This window comes from Manis pentadactyla, chromosome 9 (genome assembly GCF_030020395.1).
Source record: "Manis pentadactyla isolate mManPen7 chromosome 9, mManPen7.hap1, whole genome shotgun sequence".
Taxonomy (NCBI): domain Eukaryota; kingdom Metazoa; phylum Chordata; class Mammalia; order Pholidota; family Manidae; genus Manis; species Manis pentadactyla.
This window is the reverse complement of record NC_080027.1, coordinates 103,635,544-103,660,652: the sequence shown is the minus strand read 5'-3', so window position 1 is coordinate 103,660,652 and position 25,109 is coordinate 103,635,544. Positions and strand designations below refer to the sequence as shown.

General features: G+C 45.8%; 1 protein-coding gene and 1 long non-coding RNA gene across 5 annotated transcripts in view; both read right to left on the bottom strand.

The window, feature by feature from the left end:
- Window positions 1-11,197, bottom strand: part of TNN (tenascin N) — a 55,377-nt gene extending 44,180 nt beyond the window's left edge. For 2 of the 4 annotated variants that reach the window (XM_057507891.1, XM_057507892.1), the window contains exons 1-3: window positions 10,995-11,197; window positions 2,052-2,499; window positions 262-636 (exon numbers count right to left, since the gene is read on the bottom strand). In XM_057507891.1, the coding sequence (XP_057363874.1) occupies window positions 262-636; window positions 2,052-2,457 (781 nt within the window). In that variant the 5' untranslated portion in view covers window positions 2,458-2,499; window positions 10,995-11,197. The remainder of the gene's footprint in view (window positions 1-261; window positions 637-2,051; window positions 2,500-10,994) is intronic. The other 2 variants (XM_057507890.1, XM_057507893.1) reach the window with 1 other exon arrangement.
- A 4,161-nt stretch (window positions 11,198-15,358) lies between these two features.
- On the bottom strand, window positions 15,359-18,183 carry LOC118928648 (uncharacterized). Its single transcript, XR_005031309.2, has 3 exons — window positions 17,853-18,183; window positions 16,841-17,017; window positions 15,359-15,595 (listed from the first exon to the last, which is right to left on the bottom strand). It is a non-coding gene; the product is annotated as an uncharacterized LOC118928648 (long non-coding RNA).
- Window positions 18,184-25,109: the final 6,926 nt, after the last annotated feature.

Below are 25,109 nucleotides of genomic sequence, written 5' to 3'. Positions count from 1 at the left end.
CACACACACACACACAGTCGTTAGATCATATAAGACTACAGTCCTCAAACCAGCGTCAGCATCACGTGGGTACTTGTTAGACGTGCAAATTCCCACCCCAGACCTGCTGAGTCAGAAACTCGGGTGGCCCCGGCCATCTGTGCTGTAACAAGCCCTCCAGGGCTTCTGAGGCAGGCTAATGGCCCAGACCCCTGCCTAGGGCAGAGTGGGACCGATGGTAAATGGGGACGAGCCAGGCAGGCCGCGCGCGTAGGCTCTCACCCTGCGCGCAGTCGAGGCCCACGAAGCCCTCCTCGCAGTAGCACTCGCCCGTGTCGCAGAAGCCGTGGCCGCTGCAGTCGCCGGGACAGCGGCGCTCACTGCAGTCGTCCGCCGTGAAGTCGTCGTGGCACCGGCAGACGCCGCGTACGCACTCGCCGTGGCCGCTGCAGTTCTCCGGGCAGGCGCGGTGCGCGCAGTCGGGCCCCAGGTAGGGCTCGTCGCACCGGCAGCGGCCGTCCTCGCAGCGCCCGTGACCGCTGCAGGCACCGGGGCAGGCGGGCCGCTCGCACTGGGCGCCCTCCCAGCCCTGCTCGCAGCGGCAGCTGCAGTTCTCCGGGGAGAAGGTGCCGTGGCCGCTGCAGGAGCGGCTCAGACCTGCGGGAGAGGAAGACAGGGGCTGGGGCTGGGGCTGGGGGACTTGTGAGGGGGACCCTGGAGGAGCAGGCTGGAGACTCCTGGGCTCTTTTCTTGGAGAGTGGGATCCCTGAGAGAGGCAGGGGATCTGCCCTTTCCAACCAGGCCAGATGGTGACCTGGGAAATCTACAAATGGTTCCTCCTTTTCTGCCTGAAAGGCCACACGAAATACTGTTCCTTTTCCCTTCTTGTACCAAGAGCTCCTGTGAATTCTCCTGGGTCTCTCCGCTCCTCATGGTGATAATTATTTAGTGCCTTTCTATGAAGGAGCCTTAAATGCTCAAACCCGGAAGTCAGCAGGCCAGCTTAGCCTACGGGGTGCCTCGGGGCTGCTGGGGCAGGCAGGTGAGACCCAGGCTGGGCGGGAGCTTGTCCTATCTGGGCTGGAGGGGCTGGACCTAGCAAGGCTGGGTCCTGGGGAAATGAGCCCAAATTGAAGCCTCAGAAAGCGGGCCTGTAGATGCTACAAACTAGCCTAGCCTCATTATCGGGGTGAACGGTGAGAGGAGGGGTTGGCCCGGCTCTGCTCTTGAACCCGGGATACCAAGAGGCAGTAGGAGCGCAGGTCATCAGCCCTGTCCCTTCACCAGCCCCTGCTCCTGCTTCTCCGAAGACCCCCTTTCCTTCCTAAAAGCTTTTGACATGGAGGCTCCTTGGGGCAATTCCATGCTGTTTCATTCATGGCAGCGTCCTCCCGTGCCTGGTTCTGTGTCTGGCATATGGAGGTGCTCTCAACGGGAGCAATAAAAATGTATGCCAAAGTACCACTCATTATTATCTGGATTGACCTGGGCAGGTTTATGTTTTAAGAAAAAGTGGTGACGAGGGGCTCACTATAAAACCAAATTGTAGTGCTTTATTACTAATAAAAGCATTAACAATTTGCTAGATGTCTACTATGGGCCAGGAATCTTACGTACATCACTTAGAGTACTCAGGAACTAAACTAGTTTAGAGAATTATCCTCACTGGACAGTTGAGGGAACTAAAGAATTTGCCCAAAGTCACAGCTAAAAAGTGGCAGATGGGAATTACCCCCAGTCCTGTGTAGCTGCAAGGCTGTCAATCTTTCCCTCTTTACCCAATTGCTTTCCCTTACAGCTGAGACTGAGTCCATAGGTAAAACAGCACCAGGAAGCCTGCTTGTCTGGAAGCAGTAGCCAGGAGCCCAGACTCACTTGAAGAGTTGCTGGACGCCCCCTGCTCAGGCTTGTACATGTACCCTGAGCTAGGGCGAATGACGAGACCCAGGGAAAGCCAGATGGACAGGAGGCAATGTACCGGACTCAGAAAGCTCATGAGGTTAGTGGACCACCTGGCACATAGAAAGGGCTCATTAAATGTTCACTGAATGAGTAACAGGTGGCAAGCTCACCGGCAGCCCCTTGGCAGCAGTGCTGGAGGTTACACTGCTCCTTCACCTCGGCCATCTCTTCCTCCAGCTTCTGCACCCGGGCCAGGAGGTCCTGAATGCTGCCTGCCAGCTCGCACTCCTTCTGCGGCGTCTGCAGGCGGATGTTGTGTCTGAAGATGATGTTCTGTTCCTCAGCCTCCCGGGGGACTGGGAGCCAGGCCCCATCGTCACTGAGGGGTGGAGGGTCTGCCTCCACCTGGACCAGGGCCGACTTAGGCACATCAATCTTGTAGGTATGGCTGACGGTGACCTGCTGCTCCTTGTCACTGCAGCCATGAGGCTCGAGAGTGGCCGGGGCTGAGGCCACCAAAAGCACAGAGCCAAACAGGAGCCCCAACAGGGAGCAGAGCTTCCCCTGGAAACCCATCCTTGGCGAGATGGGGAGCAGACCCTCCTGGAGGCCTCTATCCTGAAAAAATGCAAAGAAGGCATGGAGATTGGCTAATGGAAATTGGCCTTTTTAATGTATTCACAGGGTCCACAGGAAGCTGTGACACCAACAGGAAGATGTCATCCTGTGTCTCCTGAGGATCTGAACTAAATTATTTTTGTCCCCTCCTCACCCACTGCACATTCCTCCCTCCTATCTTTGCTTACACTGTTCACATGAGCTAGGTGCCTTCTCTTCACTCCTAATCCTGTACTCACCTGCACTTGAAACGGCGAGAAGAACTTGGATTGAGGTGCTAGGCTTCAATGGCCCCATCCTATCTGTACATCAACTCTAATACTATCCTCCCCAACAGATAGCTGCACGTAGGTCACATACTATATGCCAGGCACGACTCTACCTGTTCTGTGTTTATTACCTCATTCAATCCTCACCACAACCATTCGTGGAATATACTATTATCAACCCTTTTTACAGATAGTGATATCAAAGTGCATTACTACCAAAATGACCTGCCTATAGGCACACAGCCAGAGAGGCAGAATTTCAGCCCAGGCAGTGTGGCTCCAGAGCCCATGTTTGTCACCCCTATGTCGTGCTGCTTTGCACATGAAGAAGCCAAGCCCAAGGGACTGAGCACGCTGTCCTGAGTACCATGGCCAGGAAGGACAAAGTCTATACTCAGACCCCGGGCCAGCGTCCTGCTCAGCACCTCTGCCTGAGAGCCAGCCGAAGATCAGACTTTCTAATAAAACACCTTCTCTGTGAAGTTGTTTTTTCTTGTCTCATGCTCTCCTACTTCATCCTAGCTGGAAACTACTCACCTTCCTTCTGCTAAGCATGTATTAGTCCCTCTGTGGGTCTCTTGATGGTTTACCTGTGTCATAGTTACTCTTGTATATCAAGCATATGTTACTCAGTTTGTCTTCCCACAAGCAGTAAGCCTCTTAAGGACAAGACCCAAGGCTGATCCTCTCAGGGTCCTCCCAAGGCCGGAAGCCAGAGTCACACACGCTGTGGGGTTCAGTCACCCTAAATCCATTGGTGCTCAGGTGACCTGCTTAGTCAGTCAGGCCAGGCCACCAGGGCCAGAGCAGGCTGTTGGGTTTGGCCTCCACGCCCCCCAGCAGGGTGGGCCTTCAGCTCCAATAGTGTGCAAAGCACCTCTCCACAGCCCATTTCCCTGAGCCCCAGCCCCCACCTGGGAGGGCACACCCTTGGTCATTAACAGGCTGAGGCAGGGCCGACCGTGAGATGCCTCGTGTGCCACTCCCACGTGCTCGCAGGCACTGGGTCACCGGAAAGCCTCTGTCAGGGTCACAGCCACTCCCATCTAGGAACCAAGCGGCTTGGCTGCCTCTTTCCAACAGGCTTCTGGGACCAACGCAAGACTCAGAAGCATTTGTACAAGAGACGAGGAAGTCAGGAGCCCAGTCCCTTCCTGGTGGCTGTGTCCCGCTCAGGCCCAGGCTCTGCGTCCCCATCACGAGAGGCAGCTGCGACCTCCATAAGGGCAAATCAGACAGGTCTAGGGGCCTGGTCTTGCAAAGGCTACTTATCCGGAGCTTTAGTCTCATCCAGATGTGGGAATGAAAATGCCTACCGCACTGCAATGTAGGAGCAAAGCACTTAGCCCCAAGCACAGAGTAAGGGCTCTATGGCTGTTTTGAGGTTTATTTTGTTTTCAGTTAGATACTGAGTGTGACTTCCTTTTCTTTCTCCTTTTTTATCGTGAAGGGTGATTTTTCTACTGAAAAGGGCATACAACATCAATCATATAGTTGTACTGGGTTGTCATAAAGGTAATGACCCTGAAATCACCATCCAGGTTAGAGCTAGAATCCTGCTGGCACCCCAGGAGGCCGCTGCGGGCTTTCGCCTGATGCTGCTTCTTCTCCAACTCTGTAGTTAGATTCCAGCTCTAGTCAGAACGCAGTAAAAAAAAATTGACCTGGGCAGATAACTCATTTGGTCAGAAAAGGAAGAAACCCTCCTAGTCATTAAACCAAATTCTAATACTATGTAAAATCTTTAACTTGGAATAGTCATCATGTATTTAGTATCAGGAAGCAGAGGAAATAGAGGAAGAAGGGCTCTGGCAGAATTATTATTAAAAATAACAATAATGATATTAGAATATTTTAAATGTTATTTGTCAAGCTGCTGCTGTGTGCCAGGGATGGCCAGGTCATTAACTGTCGTACCTGCTATGAAGATTGGTGCCACTCTCCTTTCCTGGGTGAGGGACCAGCTGTGGAAGATAAAGTCACTTACCAGAGGTTGTCCAACTAGTTAAGTGGCACCATCAGGATTCGAACCTAGGCCCATCTGATTGCAAGCCTGTGCTTGCTCTGCATAGACAGGACATTCTGACACAATAACAGATGAGGTCAGTATGGATCTGTCCCCTGCAATTTCCTCCTTTGGGCAGATGTCCTGTATATTGTACTCAAGAAATGTACTACCACTGCAAACTAAACAAAACAGCACCAAAGGAAGTTCTTCATGTAACCCCTTCCCCCACTCAATCCTCCTTGGCTCTTCCTGTTATTCAAAGCACATGCTATTGATGATGATGATGATAGCTCACCTTTTCTGAGCACTTACTACATCCCAGGAACTGGACTCAACACCACCTTGTAGTAATGGGATGGTCAGTGGGATATTTCTTATTGCAGTGGGATTTGGACAGTGGGTTGTAAGCACCCACATGTTTTAAAGAGACATGTTTTAGAGGAGGTTTTCTGGGGATGGGGAGCTGGGTGAATAGGGGGTAGACAATGAAGTGCCTTCTCCTTGCTGGAAGGAATTCAGGGATAGGAAATTTACCTGGAACAGCCTGCATGGCAGAGAATGGAAGGAAGTCATGGTGGGAGAGGCCTGCACCCCAGGCTTTGGGGAGACCAGCTTATGTAAGTCTTGCCATAAGTCAAACCGATGCCACAGAAATAAGGCTGAAGGGGACCAGAGCTGGCAGCCCTGCAGCTCAGCAGGAATGCATCCCCTCGTGGGCAAAGTCAGGTGGTGGTGCCAGTGGGTAGAATGCAGACTGTCTGCTGAGCCCACGAAAGGTTCCCACAGGAGGGGGTGGTGTAGCCAGCCCTGGAAGCAGCTGCCATACAAGGGTCCCTGATGACCAGACAGAACTATGACAGCCCCAAGTAAATACAAATACCTTTTCCCTTCTCTTCTGACCCCCTTCCCTGCCTCAGTCGGCAACCTGGGAAGCCAGAAGCAGTCACGCTAGTTGGGGACAGTTAAGGAAGGAAAGTACCCTGCCTTTCCCAAAACGGCTCTCTTCCAATACCAAAAGCAGAAAAGCTCTGGAATCAGCTTGCGACTTTATCTGAGGATGGAGGTGAGGATTGCCAGGAGAGTGAGCTGGAAGGCAGGTGTGGGATGAAAATAATGGTATTTCACAATTGCTACCTTCAAAAGTTCAGCCCAGTGATAAAACAGTCACACCCATGTTCTCCGCTTCCTCAGACTTCCTGAGACTGAGGCTCAGAGGCATGGAGCAACATGCCCTTGATTATGCAGCCAGAGTGCAAGGTGCAGATTCAAACCTGGGCACCATGTCCACTAGATCCTTGACCTGTGCACCCCACTGCAGCCCTCCCCGACAACCCCACACACTGATGTCAAAAGCACCTTCTTTGTACTGGACAGCATGCAAGTTTCCACTGTCCAGAATCCCCTTCCTGAGCAGCAATAGAGCTAAAAAGGCAGACCTAGACTTCTCTGCTCACTCCTGCCATCCAGCCACCCATCCCCACCCTGTAGCTCACTCTTCTCCAAGACAGAAATGGATGCAGATGGTTTTCTGAAAAAGTTCTGAACAATAGCAGAAAAGCCGTAAACTGCAGCAAGGCAGCCCAAAGCCCAGTCTCGTGGTGTTTGTGTTTTAAAGCCTGGAATATGAGAAGTTCCCAGAAGGCCTCATATGAGCCCTCAGTGTCGCCTGCCCTGCTGCTTTGCCTGTAATAAGATGTCTTCATGAATTACAGCCTCTGGGCTTCCACATGTTGAGCTCAGATTTTCCTGTGCAGGGTGGTTGCTAGAAAGACGATGGGAAGGCGGGGGAATCCTCGTCCTGGGACTTCTGTCTAGTGTAATGAGCAAGAGGAGAAGCCTTTGGCTGTCTCTCCAACACGTGGCAGGAGAGATTCCTGCCTTGTGTAACAGCGTTAAGGGTGGGATGACTTCATCTCTTTCAGTATACCCAGCCGACCGCAGATCGCTCTACCAGGGCACGGAGGGAGCGGATAGGGCAGTAAATGTTCCCAAGAAAAATGCAGGATAATAAGTTTCCAAATGGGGATGATTATTCTACTAAAGATAGTTTCTCACGGAAAGTAGGGGAAATGCTGTAGGAATGTATGAAGCAAAAGGGGGGTCATGCAAAGAGCATGCATGCGGGAAACCAGGCGTCCCCAAGAATCCTTGTCATTGATGTGGATCACGTCTTTAATTCTGCCTGCGGGAGGGGTGTGGGTGATGTGGGGAGGTGGGGGGCAGAGACACATTTAGACTCAGGACAAATGCTGCCTGGTGTGTTTTTTTTTTTTGAGGAAGGCTCTTTGAGGTGTGTGTGTCTGAGCACAGCTAGATAGATGATCCCCCAGTTCTGCCTGGGAGACATGCTGATGTTGAGGGCCCTGCATGTGTAGTCTACCTCTTCTCTCCTGGTGGTCCCCCCTACTCTACCCCTGTGGCTTTGGTTTCTAGCCAAACACTGACAGCTCCCAAATCTGTTTGTGCGTTCCCATCCCAGACATCCCTGTAAGCTCAAGGATGGCAGTGGCCATGACTGTACTGATCCCTTTTGTAAACCCAGCCTTTCAACATAGTCCTAACCAAAGTAATATTTTATGTATTAAATAATAACAGCGTGTGTGTGTGTTAGCTGATGGGTACTGTACCAAACACGTTATAAACATTATTCTCAGTTAATCCTCAAAATCCTGGGAGCCAATTGATAACATTTTTTGTTACTGGTGCTTACAGAGGTTAAGTAATTTGCCCAAGGACACACAGCTAATAAGCAGCAGAGATCAGATCAAACACCAAGTCGGTCCACTCCCTGGGTCTGTGTTCTTCTCTTGTCTGTAATATATACTGTCCCAAGTGAAAAATCCAAAGAGATTACCACATGTGACAGAGACCAAATGTCCTCGTTGCTATCATATTTAAGAGAGGGGTTCTGAAAGTAAAGGAAACCCAAGGCTCACTGGTTGCTCAGTTAAACATTAATTGCTTAAAAACTGAGCCTCCATTTTCTCTGAGCAGTGCCCAGGATGATCCCCGAGAAAGAGAAATTAGATTTTCCCCCATAGGGAGGTTAAATCCTGGTCACTTGGTCATGAGAAGCTGGAGGCAACACATAGCAGACCAAGACTTCTGTCTGCAGGGGCAGCTGTCAACCAAGGCTTGGCCAGGGAAGGACGGACTCTTGGGTTCTGGATGGTCCTTTCCTGGCCTAGTGCTGATGGTCTCTGTGTCACTTCATTTTCTCCAGAGAAGGATACACACCCTGGTCAGGAATAAAATATGCCGATTTCTAGCCACCATCATAGATCTTTCTACTTAAATGCAGGCTTTCTGTGGTCCCTGTTACCTCATCCTGCCTTTACAGTTAACCACAAGCCAATGAGAACACTGCTTTGGGTTTTAGAAAAACCCTGTTATCATGGATTTCCATGGAGTCCCTTAAAAAGATATTCTTTCCCCGAATGACAGGGTGGACATCACTGACCTATGAGGGAAAGTGAGGGAGGTGTGTGGCTAGGGATGCATCAACATCACAAAAGTCACCTGGCAAACATGTCACTCCTTCCCCAAGGTCTCTTGGGGATATTCTGCCAGTGATCAACTGTTTGGGCCCTGGGTGACTCTGGGGTCTTCTGACCCAAGTGCTTGGTCCCAGAGAACAAGTTCCCAGGTAGCTGAGAACCCCCCCTGGCTCAGCTCATCCTGGAGCCCTAGGCGACCGACCTGCTCCGCACACCTTCCTCCTGCAGTGCACAAGCCCTGACGGCACACAGGGTGGGATTGCTCCCTCGGGCCAAGCTCCAGTTAAACCAGGTACGTGCAAACTTTTTATTTCTAGTGTCTGTGACCCTGAGCTCTTTGCACAGGCAGTCTGCATAGGATATGAGTTACCTGGGTGTGGGTGGGAATGAAACATTGGTTTCTTGTGATTAAGACTTAACGTGGTTACTTTCCAGGCATCATTTTGTCCTTCACTCTTCTCAGTGGAACACACCCAGCAAGAGCCCAAGAAACCCTGTGGAGGACACGCCCCGCGGTGCCAGACACCATCAGCTAGAAAAGATGAAGGATGGCATCCGTAATCTGGCCTCAGTACCCAATCGCCTTTTCATGGGTGGCCACAGGCTGGTGTGGCTGCTTTGTCCTGCCCACCAAATCTTAATCCGCCTTGTGGAGGCTCAGATAGGTGGGTGATGATAGCTACCACGTTCTAACCACTTGTGATGTGCCAGCTCTGTGCTCAGCACTTTCGAAGCTCTTCCTGAACATCAAGCAAAGATGCTCATTTACCCCACAGGGATGACACTTTCTCTCAGAAAGCCCTGCCTTTTGCTTTCATGGAAATGCACAGGCTCACACACATTCAGAAGAGCAAATGGGCACAAGGGCACAAATTCAGGGACCTGCCTCCCCTGCACCCAACCAGACCCCCAATCTCCAGAATGACTAAGTATTGCTTTCTACACAATTAGTCCCAGTCCCCATGGGCATGAGGGTATCTGATGACAAACTGTGCTTCTGCTGAATGATAATGAAGGGAAATTCAGGATGGAAAAGTTACAATTCTTTTCCTGAGTTGAATGTGTGGTTTGCCACATTTTGAAATAACTTTAAAGTGCCAGCTTTCTATCAGAGAGGAGAGGCTTTTCATCTCCAAGGACTTGCACTGCTCCACCCACACTCCCCAGGTCTCTCTTTGAGACCAACAGCTCAGACCCAGCCGGTGGCTGGTTGGCATTAGCAGTGAGTCTGCAGTGGCGAGACTGAAGTCCCTGCCTTTGGAGGGATCAGGCTGAGATCTGAGTACAGTCAGCTTGCAGGCCGGTGACTCCAGATGCTGCTGCAGAACCTGAACCATGATCTCATGTCTGTATGCAGATCCCACAGGAGCCAAGGCTCTGCATGGACAAGAGTTTCCACTGGGTCTGGGCACGATTTCCTCAGGCATCTTCGGTGGAACATACCTCAGTCTACCCTACATTTCAAACCACAGAACAGGGCTGGAATGGAAACCAGAAGCCACAAGATGATTTGAAGTCATCCTGTCCTAGTTTCCCTCCTTCAGGAGTCAGCTGCAGCCCACACACTTGGGAAGAGAGCACGATTCAAAGGCATACAAAAGAATGTCAGGTAAGTTTTTCCCTCTGCCCTGGGAAAAATGACACTGATATCAACTGATTGATGGTCTCTATTCTTTCCTGAGTTCCTGCCTCCAGCTCCCCCACCTTGATCCTGAGCCTCCAACAAATGCCTAAATGCCAAGCCCCCCCCCACCCCCGCCGATTCTTTCCATGCAGATTCCGTGCTCTGCCTGCCACCAGCCTATAGTGCTGGCTAAGCCAGTGACACCTGAGTCCTGCGTGGTACCCTGGCTTCTCCAAGAACCAGTGGACGTGAGGCACTGTTGCTAACCTAGGTCTGGATCCAAGAACTTTGTTATTTTTCTGTGACTCCTTGTTCTTTTTTAGTGTTCATATAAGCTACTCAAGTTTCATGCTTTTAAGTGACTGTACTCACTCATTCTCTCTCCTTCCCCTACCTCTGTCCCAAGCACAAAAATAAATAGAGAAATAAAAAGGCTTCCAAAAACTGGACCACCACATCATTTCTTCAAATGTCTCAAAATATTTTCTTTGAGGCATTGTAAGGGTAATAGCATGGGAATTTTGGCAAAAGATGTTGTCCTCTTACAAATAAAAAAACCGATAAAATTAAATTTTTGAATAAACTTCAAAGCTTGTCAAGTGCATTTACAAACATCATCTTAACTGGCATATACAAAATCCAGGAAAGAGAAAAGTTATGATAGTTTCCTGATCACCACTAAAATAAAGATTTTTTAAAAAGTGAGGTATAACATAAATTACAAAAAAAGAGAAGCCTTTGACATTGCAAAGAAGCTGACAAAGAAATAAAGATGAGAAGGACATGTTAGACTTAAAGGAAACATTTTCCATAAAAATCTATTAATCTAGGTAGAAATTGCTTTACAACACAGGACATGTGGCCAGGTAAGATGTACTCAGTCCCCTTGAGGAACTGACGGCACTATTGTCTAAGGACATGTTAGTCGGGTCCTGGAATGAATTTCCTAACGGACTTTTCACTCCTCATGGAGGAGACAGGGGACTAGTTACACTGCCTGGATTTTCAGACCCCAGAGCTGGGGCGCCTGAGTTCATTCCCACCTGTCCACCTCCCTCCCTCTCACAGGTAAAGCCTTTGGAGGCTGGCGCGCTTACCTCAGAGGCTGCCGGGCCCCACTTCTGATGCTTCCGCCCCCTGGGAGCCGGGCCCGTGGGCTTGCAGACCTTGGTGCTGGTCTGTGCCCTCCCTCCTTCTCTTCACTCCTCAGCTTCCCTCCCTGGGTTAAATCCTGTCCAGGCCAGGGGAGGAGTCAGTGAGGGTTTCCTCTCTTCCCATCAGGGACTCAGTTAAGATAATGAGCAAGTCCTTCTTATTCTAACTAGGAAAGAAAAAATAATACACATTTTTCCCTTCTTTTCTACATTGGTTATGCAGCAGCTAAAAATTCTAGAGGCTGTTTCCATTTAAGTGGATCCAGAATAAAGCTGTTAAAAGACTTCGCGTGTCTTCTGGCCAAGAGCTGGGTCTCAGGGTTTGAAAGTATGCGTTTTTAACGTCTCTTTCTCTTTTTTCTGTTTCGGGCACTCTGGGACTTACTGCCCACAACTTTTAAAATGGGAAAAGGCCTTGGGCATAGAAAGAAATGAGCAGAGACCCTCAGGGACAGAGTCTCCTGTGAGCCCACCCACTCCCTCCATCAGCTCACAGCTCTGAGTGGTAGGGCTCTGAGGACGGCTGAGAGCAAGAACGGCAGACCCAGGGTATCCAGTTCCACAGCCGGTGCAAGAGGCCCCCCCACCCCACCCCAGCCACGGAAGAGCTCCCTCACCAGGAAAGCCTAATGGTACCCATTTCCTGCCACCCTTCCTCTTTCCCCATCCGATGGACAGACCCTAATCCTTCCGAGGAGCCAGAGCTATCGCGGTAGGTCACCACCGACCCTTGCTGCTGTCTCCACACTCCACCCCTCCCCTGCAGGCCTGACGCTGACCTGGAGTCCATCCAGATCTACAGCACAACGGCAGGAGCCCACATGGCTCGGCTCACCTACGTGGGCATCAGATGGCATTGGGGATAAAGAGAAGGAAGAGGACAGGAGAGAGAGGGGTTCAAGTGCTGCCTTCAGAAGCCTGAGCCTGCATCCAGAGCCAGACGGCCTGTATCTGCAGCTTGTGTCTGCTGCTTACAGATGAAACCTTGGACTTAACTTCTTCGTGCCTCAGTTTACTCATCTCTAAAAAAGGAATAATAGAGTTGAGGTGAGAATTAAATGAGCTGATACATGTAAGGAATTTCAACAAGTCCCAGGGACACAATGAGGATCCAATAAATGTTAGCTTATCACATTTATTGTTGTAATTATTATTATCATTTTTTAATCCTTCTGTATACCCCATGAAGCAGTCTTTGATAATCTCCATCTCAATCAGATGGGTTCATCATTTTTTACTTACAACAACAAATGGTCTTGCTGTCTGCCCTGAAATTGAGGCCAGCTACACACAGAGGTGACCACTGTGGTGTGAAATAGGGGCCCCCAGAAGTTCCCCATCCCCTAAATATTTCTCTTCTTCCTTAGGCCTTTTTTCTCTTAAATAAGAGTTTCCCCCTGGAGGCTTCTAGGACCTTGCTGCCCCTCCAGTTGCTGTCCTATTCTTAATTTTCTTCCACTAATCTTCCCCTAATGAGTGGTTTTTGCCCACTCTTTCCATCACCCCACCTTCCATACCCTAAATAGGTTTAACTTAACCAATGCAACAGGCCCAGAAGAGACCACCTTCCACCAGCCTGTATTAATCAGGAGTGGGACACGTAGCTATAGCAGAGACCACCCTCCCCCACCCCAATGCAGCAGCTCAACAAGACAGATGATTTCTCTCTCACATAACAGTAGAAGAAGACTACTGTGCAGGGCTGGCAGGGCAATGCCACCACTCACAGCGCATGGTCACCACTCTCTAGGGTCATCTCCCAGCCAGTGGGAAGCATAAAGGCATGAGGGCAAGGAGAATGCTTGCCCATTCCTTAAAAACATAAAAAGAAAATCTTTTTATTTTACAATTATTTCAGACTTGCAGGAAAATTGCAAAATATCACAAAGAATCTCCCTATAACCATCAACCACTTTCTGTAAATGGTAGCATGTTACCATATTTGTTTTATCATTCATTCTTCCAATATATTTTCTTTTCTAAAAGACTTGAGAGTCAAAGACATGATTTACCTCTTTTACCCTTTACCTCTAAATAACTTCAATGTGTATTTCCCCCAAACAGGGAGATATTCTTAAATAACCTTGATACAATGATCAAAACATGGAAATTAACAGTGATACAATACTGCTGGATAATTTACAGACTGCACTCAAATTCCATCATTGTTTTTCCAGTGTCCTTTAGCATAAGAAAAATTGTACTGATGCAGGACCTGACTGGCTCAGGATCACTCATTGCATTTACTGTCCTGCCTTTTGCGTCTCCATTAACCTGGAAAGATTCTTCAGTCTTTCTTTGCCTTTCATGACCCTGATACTTTTGAAAAATAAAGGTCAGTTATTTTGCAGAATTTCCTCAGTTAGGGTTTGTCTGATATTTCTTCATAACCAGATGGGCAGGAGTAGTGCAGAAGTTGCACGTCCTTGGTGCATCTTGTCGGAGGCCCTTGCTATCCATCTTCTGTACCAATGTTGGTGATATTACCTTAGATCACGTGGTTAAGCTGGTGTCTGACAGGTCTCCACCTTAAGTATCTACCCCCTTTATAATTAATAAGAGTCTTGTATGAAGATATTTTGAGATCATGTAAATATTCTGCTTCATAATGTACTTTTGCCCAGGAGTTTCAGCACCCACTATTGCTTCTGGCCTGAAACAGGTACTACGATGGTAGCTGTCAGATTGCACTTTTTCTAATTCCATCACTCTTTCTGTTAATTAGATGGAGTTCTACTATAAAGAAGAGACTTCTTTCCCCTCCTCCCATTTTATTAATTAATTATGTTATTTATCTATATTTATACTGACTCATGTATTCTTACCTTTTATTCTATGGTATATATTTCTGGGAGTGCCATTACTTATTTTCTTGCTCAAATTGTTCCATATTTGGCCAGGGAGAGCCCTTCTGGCTGGTTCCTGTGTCCTTTTCACACGGTCCCATTATTCTTAAAGTATTTCCTTACTTTCTGGATGGCAAGACAGTCAGGCCCATCTTGTACTTCTCCTGCCCCAGCCCTAGAATCAGTTACGTTTCCACGGAGCCCTGTTTCCTTTCACTGGAGAATGAGGCACATTTTGGATAAGTGATAGAAGCCTGAAAGGGGCATACACCACTTCCATGGTACACCTTTGGGCAGAGTGTAAACACATGATTACACAGAGCTGCCAGAGAGCCTGGCATGTCTCCAGGTGGGGGGTCATGTGTCCAGCTAAAGCTCAGGAGCCCATAGTAAAAGAAAGGAAGGGAGAATGAGCACTGGTAGACAGCTTGGCTTAGGCCAGAGCCCTCCCAGATACCACTGCCTGAACCGTGAACTCGCATCCTCCTTCAGAAGCTCTCACTACTTACAAGATGAAGCTTCTAAAGTTCCCTTGTAACTACCCCATCACACCCCATATCAAAGTTCATCTCCCACTGTTTACAAATGGTCAGCTTGGCCACTCAGCCTCCCCTCGGTCTCTGTTATACACAATGCCCTTCTCACCTCTGCTCCCACTTCTTGAGGTACTTTCTTTGGGAAAATACTAGGGATCTTAAGGGTAGGTTTGCAATGAAACAAAGAAGCAAAAAACCAAATACAGGCTAAACTGCTCTGTGTGGAACGAACAGGACTTGGCAGGGGAAAATCAAAAGATTGTGGAGGTGCTGAGGCATGAGGGCAGAGGCTGGGTTCTGGGAGTGGGACCCCAGAAATATTCCTTAGAAGATGAAGTACTTTTAAGAACAAGAATGTCTGTTGAATATTAAAGTGTTTACTTTGCTTTATATAAATACCTCTTCATGCTCCCAAAGCTTAGGCTGAGTCTTCCATACACACAGATAACTTTTTCTGACTTGTCTGAAGGGGAGAAAAAAAAATCAAAGCAAAGGAAACAGGACTAAGAGGGAGCAACGATCCAGAGCCAGGCATGTCCATAACCCACAAGCCCCTTCACCCTGTCCAGGACAGAATTCACAGAAATCCGTGATGGGAATGAGGGGTGGGGGTGCTTTGGATTTCCCACAGGTCGTAGGATGGGGTGCCATTTGGAGCCAATTTTATTTCACTAAGAAACATGACTTCAGCTGCCACCTAAGTTGCAGGATTTCTTCTCAGTCCGCCTTATTTCCAGACAGGGCATTTCCGGTTGGCTTTCCCACATAAAGGCTATGTTTATACAGAGCCTCCTTAACTTCAATATGTATGACTTTGTATTACAAAGTACATACTAGGTTACCTGAAATTCCATCACGACTAGATTATTCCTCCAAACATATCAGATCTAAGCCAGAGTGGTAAGCACTGTTCCATTTGCTCCCCAACAGCCTTGCCCTTCCCCTTTCCCAAGAGAACCCAATTTATATCCACGCACCTCCTCCTGATCTTGGGCTTCAGGGGAGTCTGGGCCCATTCTCAGGACGGTCCTGAGTGATTTAAGCCAACCAGGTAATCCCGTTGCTCTGGCCACTGACTGAGTCAGACAAGACCATGCAGTGCGCTGGGAATCAGTGACGTAAGGAGAACGCAGCTGGAGGGGCTTCAGGGAAGGTTCCTTCACTTGAAAAATACATAAATGATCAAAAGGAACCAGACATTGTCACATCTTTATAGAATGCCTGAAAGTGTACCAGACACCTTGTACCAGATACAAGGGGGGCTAAACAAAGACGAAGAAAATATAGCAAGGATGGAAGAGCAGAAAGATGGAAGGACTCTGGCCTTTGGATGACATTGCTAAGCTGCTAAATGAACTACCCTTCAAGTTTTACTACCTCAGAACTTTCTTCAGTGTAAATTTTTTTTCATAGAGCAAAAGCATTCTAAGGAATCCAACACTGCTCAGTTACTTTCTTAGCAGGTAGCAAAGTGACTGTATTGACATCCTGCTGAGAACACAGAGAGAGATGCAGGGAACCCCAGGAGGAAGTAGTCACAGCCAGTGAGAGGCCACAGCTTGGAAACAGGGAGGTCAGTTCGCAAAGCTCCCTGTTCTTTCCGCTCCACTGTGTTGCCTTTAGGCTGGGAATCCATGGTATACTTAAAATGGCCACAGATTATTTACAGTACCTCTCCACAAGAGGGTGAGTCTGTTTCCCCACTTCTTGAACCTGCCCTACCTTTGTGATTTCCTTTGTCAAACAGAATGTGGCTAAGTGACATGATTCTGAGCTTGGGCCTCAAGCAGCCTCGCAGCTGCCACTCTCACCCTCTTGGAATACAAGTGCCTTCTGAAGGATGGAAAGGGCACAGGGGCATGGAGGCCTGGCCACCCTAGCTCAGGCCCCGGACACATGCCAATATTATGTGGGCCAGCCCAGCCCAGCCTCATCCAAACTGACAACCCACAGAATTATGAGCAAATAAGTAACTGTTGTAAGTCACTGTATTTTGGAGAGGTTTGCTATGCAACAAATGGAAAAATGATACAGAGCCTATACCCAAACTAAAGGAATAATTTAACTGGAAACTAATTTCAATCCGTTATGTCATCGAAATAGTATAACCCATTCCAGAACGACCTGGAAAAAAACAAAGCTGCTGGTCCAAATGTGGGTTCAACCAACATGTTTTGAGAAAAATGTAGGAAAAGCATTCCAACTGCAGTCATCTCCAATTTTATTTGTCCTAAGAAATTACCTAAAACCCAACAGACCAATGAGCTGGCTCTGAGGGAGCCTTAATCCGCTGTGTCTGAGATCTGGAGCTGGTCACAGCTGGTGTGGGTCTTTTTGAGCTAATTGGAAGGTATGTGTTAGTATCTTCAATTAGGATTCTGCTGAATCTAAATGAAATGAAACCAACCTGAACAGACCTGCACTGTCAAGATCTTGTCTCAGCTCTCTTGCTCTGCTACACGTTATGCATATTCTATACACATATTGACACCTTCTATTTGGGGGTAGATTCTGTGGTGGATTCTCTAATAGTGCTTCCAGGGTTGTACCATCTTTGACTTCAAATGTGTAAGTGCCCACAAAACTAGACAACAGAATATGGCATTTATCAAGGAGGAAGGTTTATTAAACCTTTCAAGGCAATGAAAATTTTGATTCTTCTTTCATCCATATTTTCTCCTCTTGGGTCAATATTTGTTGATATCCACCTCAGTAGAGGTTAGTGTACTATTAATCTCATTCAGCAGTAACAGTTGCTGTGAGCCAATGACCAGAAATGTATGGGGCCAGAAGGCTGGATTTGCAGCTAGGGGCCTGGAACTGTGGAGGAGATGGTAGTTTGGTCTTTAAAGGGCTTTTCATGCATTCCTGACCCATAGATGGCTAATTTGTGATACCACTATAATTTTCATATAAAAGTAACTTATTACTGTAGACTAACTAAAACATGCAGAAATACACAGAGAAGAAAATGAACATTTCCTGTAATTCCCACAACCAAAGACAACCACGGTTTTTTAAATAAATATATACATATAAGGAGAGATGTATCTGTGCACATATATAAAAAAAGATTAAACAATTAAGATTATATAAAATTTTTTCTGCTCTTTGCTCTTTACATCGTAATTTTTTTCCATTTTCTTATATGTATTTTCAAGAACTTGTTTTTTAATGTTGGATAGTATTCTAGAATGTGCACTAATAGGTGGGGGAAGGGTTTGACTACCAGGGGGCACAAAGGCATTCAGGGGAGAAATGGAAATGTTCTGTATCTCAACTGCAGTGATTGTCATGGGACTGTATACATTTGCCAAAACTCACTGAACTATATACTTTAAAAAGGTAAATTTTAATGCATATTAATAATATCTCAATAAAACTGACATGAAGGGGAAAATATTTACCTAAAAACTCACCTTATAATATGACCTCGTGATGCCCAGATCTTGGTCTACTCTAATTTCCCAGTCTTCACAGCACATGGGAATCACCTGGGAGTTCAAAAAATAAGATTTCAGGGTTGCAGGGAGGTGAACCAGAGACTCTGACTTAATTGGCCATGAGTCAGGCCAAGGCATCCTATTTTCCAAAAGCTTTCATGATGATTCTAAACTGTGTAGCCAGAGGTGATAACCATGGATCTGCATAATAAGCCATTTGGATCAAAGAGATAGGACAAGAAAAAATGGAAGTATAAATTTCAGAATCATAAAAGAGTTTTATAAATTTTGCAAACTAAACATTTATTGGCCCACTGATTATTATTTTTTTGTCCTTCCCCCTCCCAAAGGCCTGACGTCGTCATAGCACTGTTTTTATTGTAGTATATTTCACATACAATAGAACTTATCCTCTTAAACTATACAATTCAGTGGTTCTTAGCATGTTCACAAGGTTTTTTCTTAATCACTCTCATTTTTTTTGAGAATACTTCCATCACCCCAAGAACAAATCTCACACCCATGAATACTAACTGTCCATTTCCCCTCCCACCAGCCTGAGATAACCACTAACCTACTTGTCTCTATGAATTTGCCTATTCTGGATATTTCATATAAATGGAATCATACAATACATGACCTTTTGTGACTAGCTTCTTTCACTTAACATGGTTTTTTTAAGGTTCATCCATGTAGGTTGTATCAGTACAGTTGGCCCATGAACAATGCAGGGGGTAGGGTGCCAAACCCTTGTGCTGCTGAAAACACACATATAACTTGACTTCCCCAAAATTATACTAATAGCTTACTGCTGATTTAATGGTAGAACAGACTACTATCTACATATATGTCATGCATTTATGACATACCTAAATTTTTCTTAATTTTTTTAACTTGTAGGCTACACAGTTCATCTGCTTTCTCAAATTCTCCTACATCTCCAACAAATTTTCCAATATATTCATTTAAAAAGATCCATGTATAAGTTGACCCACACAATTCAAACCTGTGTTGTTCAAGGGCCAACTGTACTTCATTCCTTTTCATAGCTAAATAATAGTCCATCATTTGGATATACCATATTTTGTTCATCCATTCATCTGTTGATGGAAACTTGGGTTGTTTCTACTTTTTGACTATTATGACTCATGCTGCTATGAACATTTGTGAATGAGCTTTTGTGTGTGTGTATGTTTTCATTTCTCCTGGTATTAATCTAGCAGTGGAATTGATTGCTGAGCCATATAACTTTACATTTAACTTTTTGAGAAACTGTCAAATGGTTTCCAAAATGGCTACACCATTTTACATTCCCACCAGCAATATATGTGTTCCAATTTCTACATTTCCTCTCCAATACTTGTTATTGTCTATCTTTTTTATTATAGTCATTGTGGGTATGAAGTAATATCTTGAAGTTTTGATTTGCATTTCATTAATGATTAATGATGTGTAACATCTTTTCATGTGCTTATTGCCCATTTGTATGTGTTCTTTAGAGAAATGTTTGTTCAAATCTTTTGCCCACTTTTCAACTGGATTATTTATATTTTTATTGTTGAGTTGTAGGGAGCTCTTTATATATTTTGGATACTAGATTCTTAATGAATACATATTTTCTTCCCTTCTTTAGATTATCTTTTCACTTTCTTGATAGCTTCCTTTGAAGCACAAAAATTTTTAATTTTAATGAAGTCCAATTAATTTTTCTTCCATTTGCTGCTGTGCTTCAAGAAACCACTGACTAATCCAAGGTCATGAGGTTTACAAGTTTTCTTCTAAGATTTTCATAGTTTTAACCCTTACATTTAGGTCAATGATCCATTTTGAGTTAATTTTTGTATATGGTATTAGGTAAGGGTCTAACTCTAACTTCATTTGCACGTGGATATCCAGGTGTCCCAGCACCATTTATTAGAAAGACTATTCTTTCCCCCATTGAATTGTCTTGGCATCCCTCCTTGAAAATCACAGTCATGTACTTTTTTTTAAGTATTTCTCTCTGCTCACCTGGAAGAAATTTTTATTCTGTCAGTTGATTCGGAGCTCTATGCCCAATTGTCCATATCTATACACCAAAGGGTCCAGTGCCTAATAGTTGCGACTTTTAAGTGCCAGGTACCTACTAGGTCATTAACAGTTCCTTTTGATAAATTGATCTTGAGGTTAATCAATTTAGTAAACATACATAACTTGTTTCTGAACAAGCTGATCGAGATTATTCAAGGGGATTTCTCTGATCAGACAAAAGGACCAAACTGACCCGAACAGTCAACAATCTTAGTATTGGAATAAGGGAAGAATCACTGGGATGACATTTACCTACAAAGCAAGACCACAATTTTGTCTGGGTGTTTACCTCTCCTCCATGTTCCTCATGGTTAAATCCTGATTTATTCTAAGTTAATCATAGTAATCCCAGTTTCTTTCACATGGTTGATTCATGAAAGGATTTTTTGACCCACTTCTACCAAATGGGGCTTCTGGAAAAGTTTTCTTATTCAGAAGAATTGTTCTTTCCCTTTCCAATGGCTGTTGCCATGCTTTCCTGGAATATGCCAGTCATCTTATAACCAGCAGCATTGCTAAACAGGAAAAAGGATGACAGAGCAGAAATATGGGAAGAATCTGGGTTCTTAATGATGTTCTTAAGCCTCTGAATTAACTAACCTTGGCGCTTTCCTCCCCTGGGACTTCTCATTATCTGTGATAATATATTTCTTCCTGGTCCGAGTGCTTTCCTACTTGTACTAAAACCATTCTAACCAATACACACCTCTTGACCTCACAGGAAATGCCCTTAGAAGGTAAAACTTTAAGGGGACTATAAAATTTGAAATTCATTAAGGGGACTTTCCAAACTTAGCCCCAGATGAAGCTTCCCTGAGATCTGCAAGGCAACCTTCCCTCTAGGCTGATGATGGTGAGGAAAGTATTGTAACACATATTGAAATCAATTCCCAACCCTGAGTCCCTGGCTTCTTCAGGGAGGACAACTCATCTCCATTGCTTTTCTACAGAAGGAATAGAGTTTTGGTATTAATGCGTTTATATATTCTTATCCTCTAAAAATGTTTGGCTATGAAGGAAGGGCTTTTACATTCTAAGTGGAATGATGAAATCTCAACATCTTTGGATTGAGAGGGAGCCAGGAAAGACCACAGATCTGGGAGTTTCCTCCCTATGGCTGAGACCTCCAACACTGGTAGGAAGGAAATGTCAGTTGTATGTTGAAGGCAGCATGTATGGGTTTTTGAAAGACGCTTATGTGCCTAACTCCTCTCAGCTCCATGCCCAGTGGCAACACATTGGTAGTTTACAAATCAGCCACTGGGAGAGTATTTATGCCATGGAAATTAGGAAAGACCTTTTTCACTCTGGAGATCCAGCTGTTTAATATTACCAGCACATCATTAGAAATTCCTCTCCTGGTCATTCCGGAGATTAGAGATTCCTTTATACAACCAAGGTATCATAACATCTCCCAAACTTCACGGATGCAAATCAAAGAGAAGAAAGACCCCACTGTCCCTCCCTAAAGATGACCAGCTGCTAAAAAAATTACAGGAAAATCTAATCAATTTCTTTACAAGCTGAGTCATAGCCTCCCATCTCCAGTTTTCCTCTTAAGGCCAGGCTGTTCAGGCTGCTGCTGCTTTTTTTTTTCTTTTTTAACATAACTTTGATTCTTCCTAATAGCCTAACTGCCAACCTTCTGGCTTTTTTAAATTGTTGTTTTCTCATAGTGTAGGATTACAGCAAGGCTGCCCTGTGGTAAGTATTCCATTGCATGCAAAGGCATAGCCACAAGTAATGAAAAGGTCTTCTTGTGGAACTTCTGAGGTCACTCATTTGAAGCCATCTGTGGTCTCTAGGAGATGAATCTATGGGTGGCTCCCTGAGCGACCAAGGGACAGGGCTCCACAGGCTGCCTCTGCAGATGGCCATCCGCTGGCCCTCTCTCCTCCCATCTCCTCCCATATCTAACATCCCAAATCCATCTCCTGCCCAGCCTTACAGGTTCTTCTTTCTCCAGCCCACTCTTGCCAATTACACATTTGGAAAATGTAAAGCAGGCAGAATTTGTTGTCAACACTGTCATCCCTACTGGAGTCTAAAGCTGAAAACAGACTTTTTAAAAAATCAAGGGATGTCACAGATATGAAAAAAGGTATAGAGATGAGTGGTATCAACACTCTTGTCTCTCTACCCCACTTAGGAAATTAAACATGATAAACAATGTTAAAGTTTCTGCATATGCCTCCTTGATCGTAGTCCCCTCCCTCCAAGACAGAAACACTTTCCTGAAATCAGGGCTATCATTCCAGTGTGTGTCTTTATAAGTAAACCTAAACAGTAGATAGAATTGGTTTGTATGTTTGTAAGCTTTCTGTAAACGACATCATACAGATTGTATGTCTCCTGTATGTCTCTAGCAATTCTATCAATATTATGTTTTTATCCACATTCATATTAGTTTTCTAATACAGCAGTTGACCTTTGAAGAACACAGGTTTGAACTGCACAGATTCACTTATGTACAGACTTTTTTCAATGAATATACAGTGTTTGTAATTGGATGTAAGGCAGCAGATTCCACAAGTGATGCGGTAGACAGAAATAGAAAAGAAAAAATGTTGTATAGTGGCCTGTAGAAAGATCAAACCCACAACCTCAGTGTTAATAGCACCATGTTATAAACAACTGAACTAACTGGCCACAGTCTGGACCAGAGAGAAATGCCTGGATCTGAGAGGAGCTAAGGAGCCAAGATCCAAGCAATTCTGAGAAAGGAGATGGGAAGCCTTTGCCCCTTCAAAGCACCCCTATCAGCTTTACCTGATCCATCAACTGGCAGGTGCCAACCCCGGTAGGGACCAAAAGAGCAGATAACTTACCTTCTGCCTGCTCTTTGCTCTGTTGGACATTATAACCCTCCCATTTCTTTTCTACCCTTCATTGCATCTGAATTAAGTAATCCATTTTATATATAATAGGCCATTAGTAGTTAAGTTTGGGGGGAGTCAAAGGTTATACATGAAATCAGTGACCCTATCCCCTCAGATGTTCAAAGGTCAACTGTACTGAAAATGTAGTTTAAAACAACACACATTTGTTATCTCATACCTTCTGCGGATCAGCAGTCCAGGTGTGGCTTACCAGGGTCCTCTGTGCAGGGTCTCACAAGACTGCAATCAAGGTGTTAGCTGGGCTGCATTCTCATCTGGAGGACTGACTGAGGAAGAATCTGCTCCAAGCTCAGGTTGTTGGCATAATTCATTTCCTTGAGTTTATATGCCTGCGAACCCTAGCCTCTAGAGGAGACTCACGTCCCTGACATGGGACCCTCCTCTCCCTAGGCAGTTCACACCACAGCAGCTTGCTTCTTCAAGGCCAGGGTAATCTCTCACCCTACTCTGCTAAATGCAATCATACAATGTATAAGATTTAGCCCATCAATTTTTTCAATTCATTAGAATCAAGTTAGAGGTTTGCCTGCACTCAAGGGAAAGGGTTTGCACAAGTGTGGACAACATCACATGGGTATTACTGTGCTCTGTCTGTCTGCCTATGATCTATCTGGCACACTGTTGCTCTAGATTATTTACTTCTGCTGTTATATACTATTGATTCATATGAATACACCACAAAAATGATGTGTCTTCTTATTTTAATCAAACTACTCCGGTTTACACCCAGTTACAACATTTACTTATATGGCCTTGGGCAAGGTGCTTCCTCTCTCCTGCCTACTTCCCTGGCCTGACAAATGGGGATCCCAGTAGCACCTACACGAGTGGGATTAACTGAATCATTAATGTAACTCATTGGGAACAGTGCCTGGTGCATAGTAAGCACTCAATGAACACTAGCTGAGCCCATGGGATGGCCCTCTTGCACTGTCCTTCAGTTACTTAGTGGGCTTTTAGATTTCTTTTCTTTTTCCTTAAAAAAATCTCAAAATATGATATTTTAATGTTACTCTATCCACTGTATGTTCCACCCTGCAGTCTGGCACAGGGTATGGCTCGAACTTGTGAAAGTTCATCCCACCCTGTCGACAATCATATTACTTCTTGCCTTGCCTCTTCTCAGTATTTAGGGTTGGATGCCACTGGCTTGCAGGCCAGCTTTCCACAATGAGTGAAATGCTGAGCTAGAGGTGAGCAATCCTGAAAGGAACAAGCTGAACCTGGCCCTGGAGATGCTGATGGTGGGGGAGCTCCAGGGATGGCCTGGTTTGCAGCGCATTTATGCTGGGGGCTTGGTGGGCCTGGTGAGCTTGATGACATTCATGCCAAGGTCACAGGGGTGGGGGTGGGAATAGTGAATGTCTGGCCTCCTTACTTTTGAGTAACCATCACTGAGCAATGAGATTTCTAAATACTGATCTCTGGGAAAGCAGAGAGCAGTACTTTTATTCAATATGCAATTCTGACACCTGGCACCCACTTGGTACATACTAGAGGCTTACTAAGTAGACACAACTTCATCGTAGCTTTCCCTGGCGTCCAACCCTAGGAAAGCCTAGCGCAGGCTCTGCACACAATAGACAGTTGATAAATATTGAGGGGGGCCACTGAGTGGGGATTGTACCTCAAAATCGGTATTAGCCTCAGGGAGCTGAGTCACTGACATGTGTTCACCTATCTTGTAATACTTTTTTGTTATATTTCTGTAAGTGTACATGCCCTCAACAAGCTGCGACAGAGGAGAAAGGTAAATCACTAAGGAGGTACAACTCTGTCCTCTCAGGTAAGATGCTTTGTTTACAGTGATGAAATGTCAGGTGTCATTGTCATTCTAAGCAACAGTAAATAAATAGGAGGAACTAAGCTAGGCAGGGCACCATGCAGGTGAGATGGTACAAAGAGGCACAGGACACTGGCCTTGCCCACAAGGGTGCTCAGCAAGGCTTTGGCCAGGAAAACAAAAGCACTAACACGGGCGGGACAGAGACAAAGACTCCTCAGGTCCTCGTCTACCTTCCAGAATATCAGGAGCTTCTGGGACTGCAGGAAACCACCAGTGATAGTCTCTGCTGCCTCCAGCATCAAGGCAGGAAATTCCCAAGGGCCCACCTGGCTGCAGGTGTGCCTCCACAGCCGCAGGAGCAAGAAAAACACTTTGGCCTTTCTTTCTCCTTCCAAATCTCAGGCAAATGCCTCCCGTTGGTAGAATCCACCTGGGAACCCTGACAGCAAAGGACTCTGGGAACTGTGGTTCTCAGGG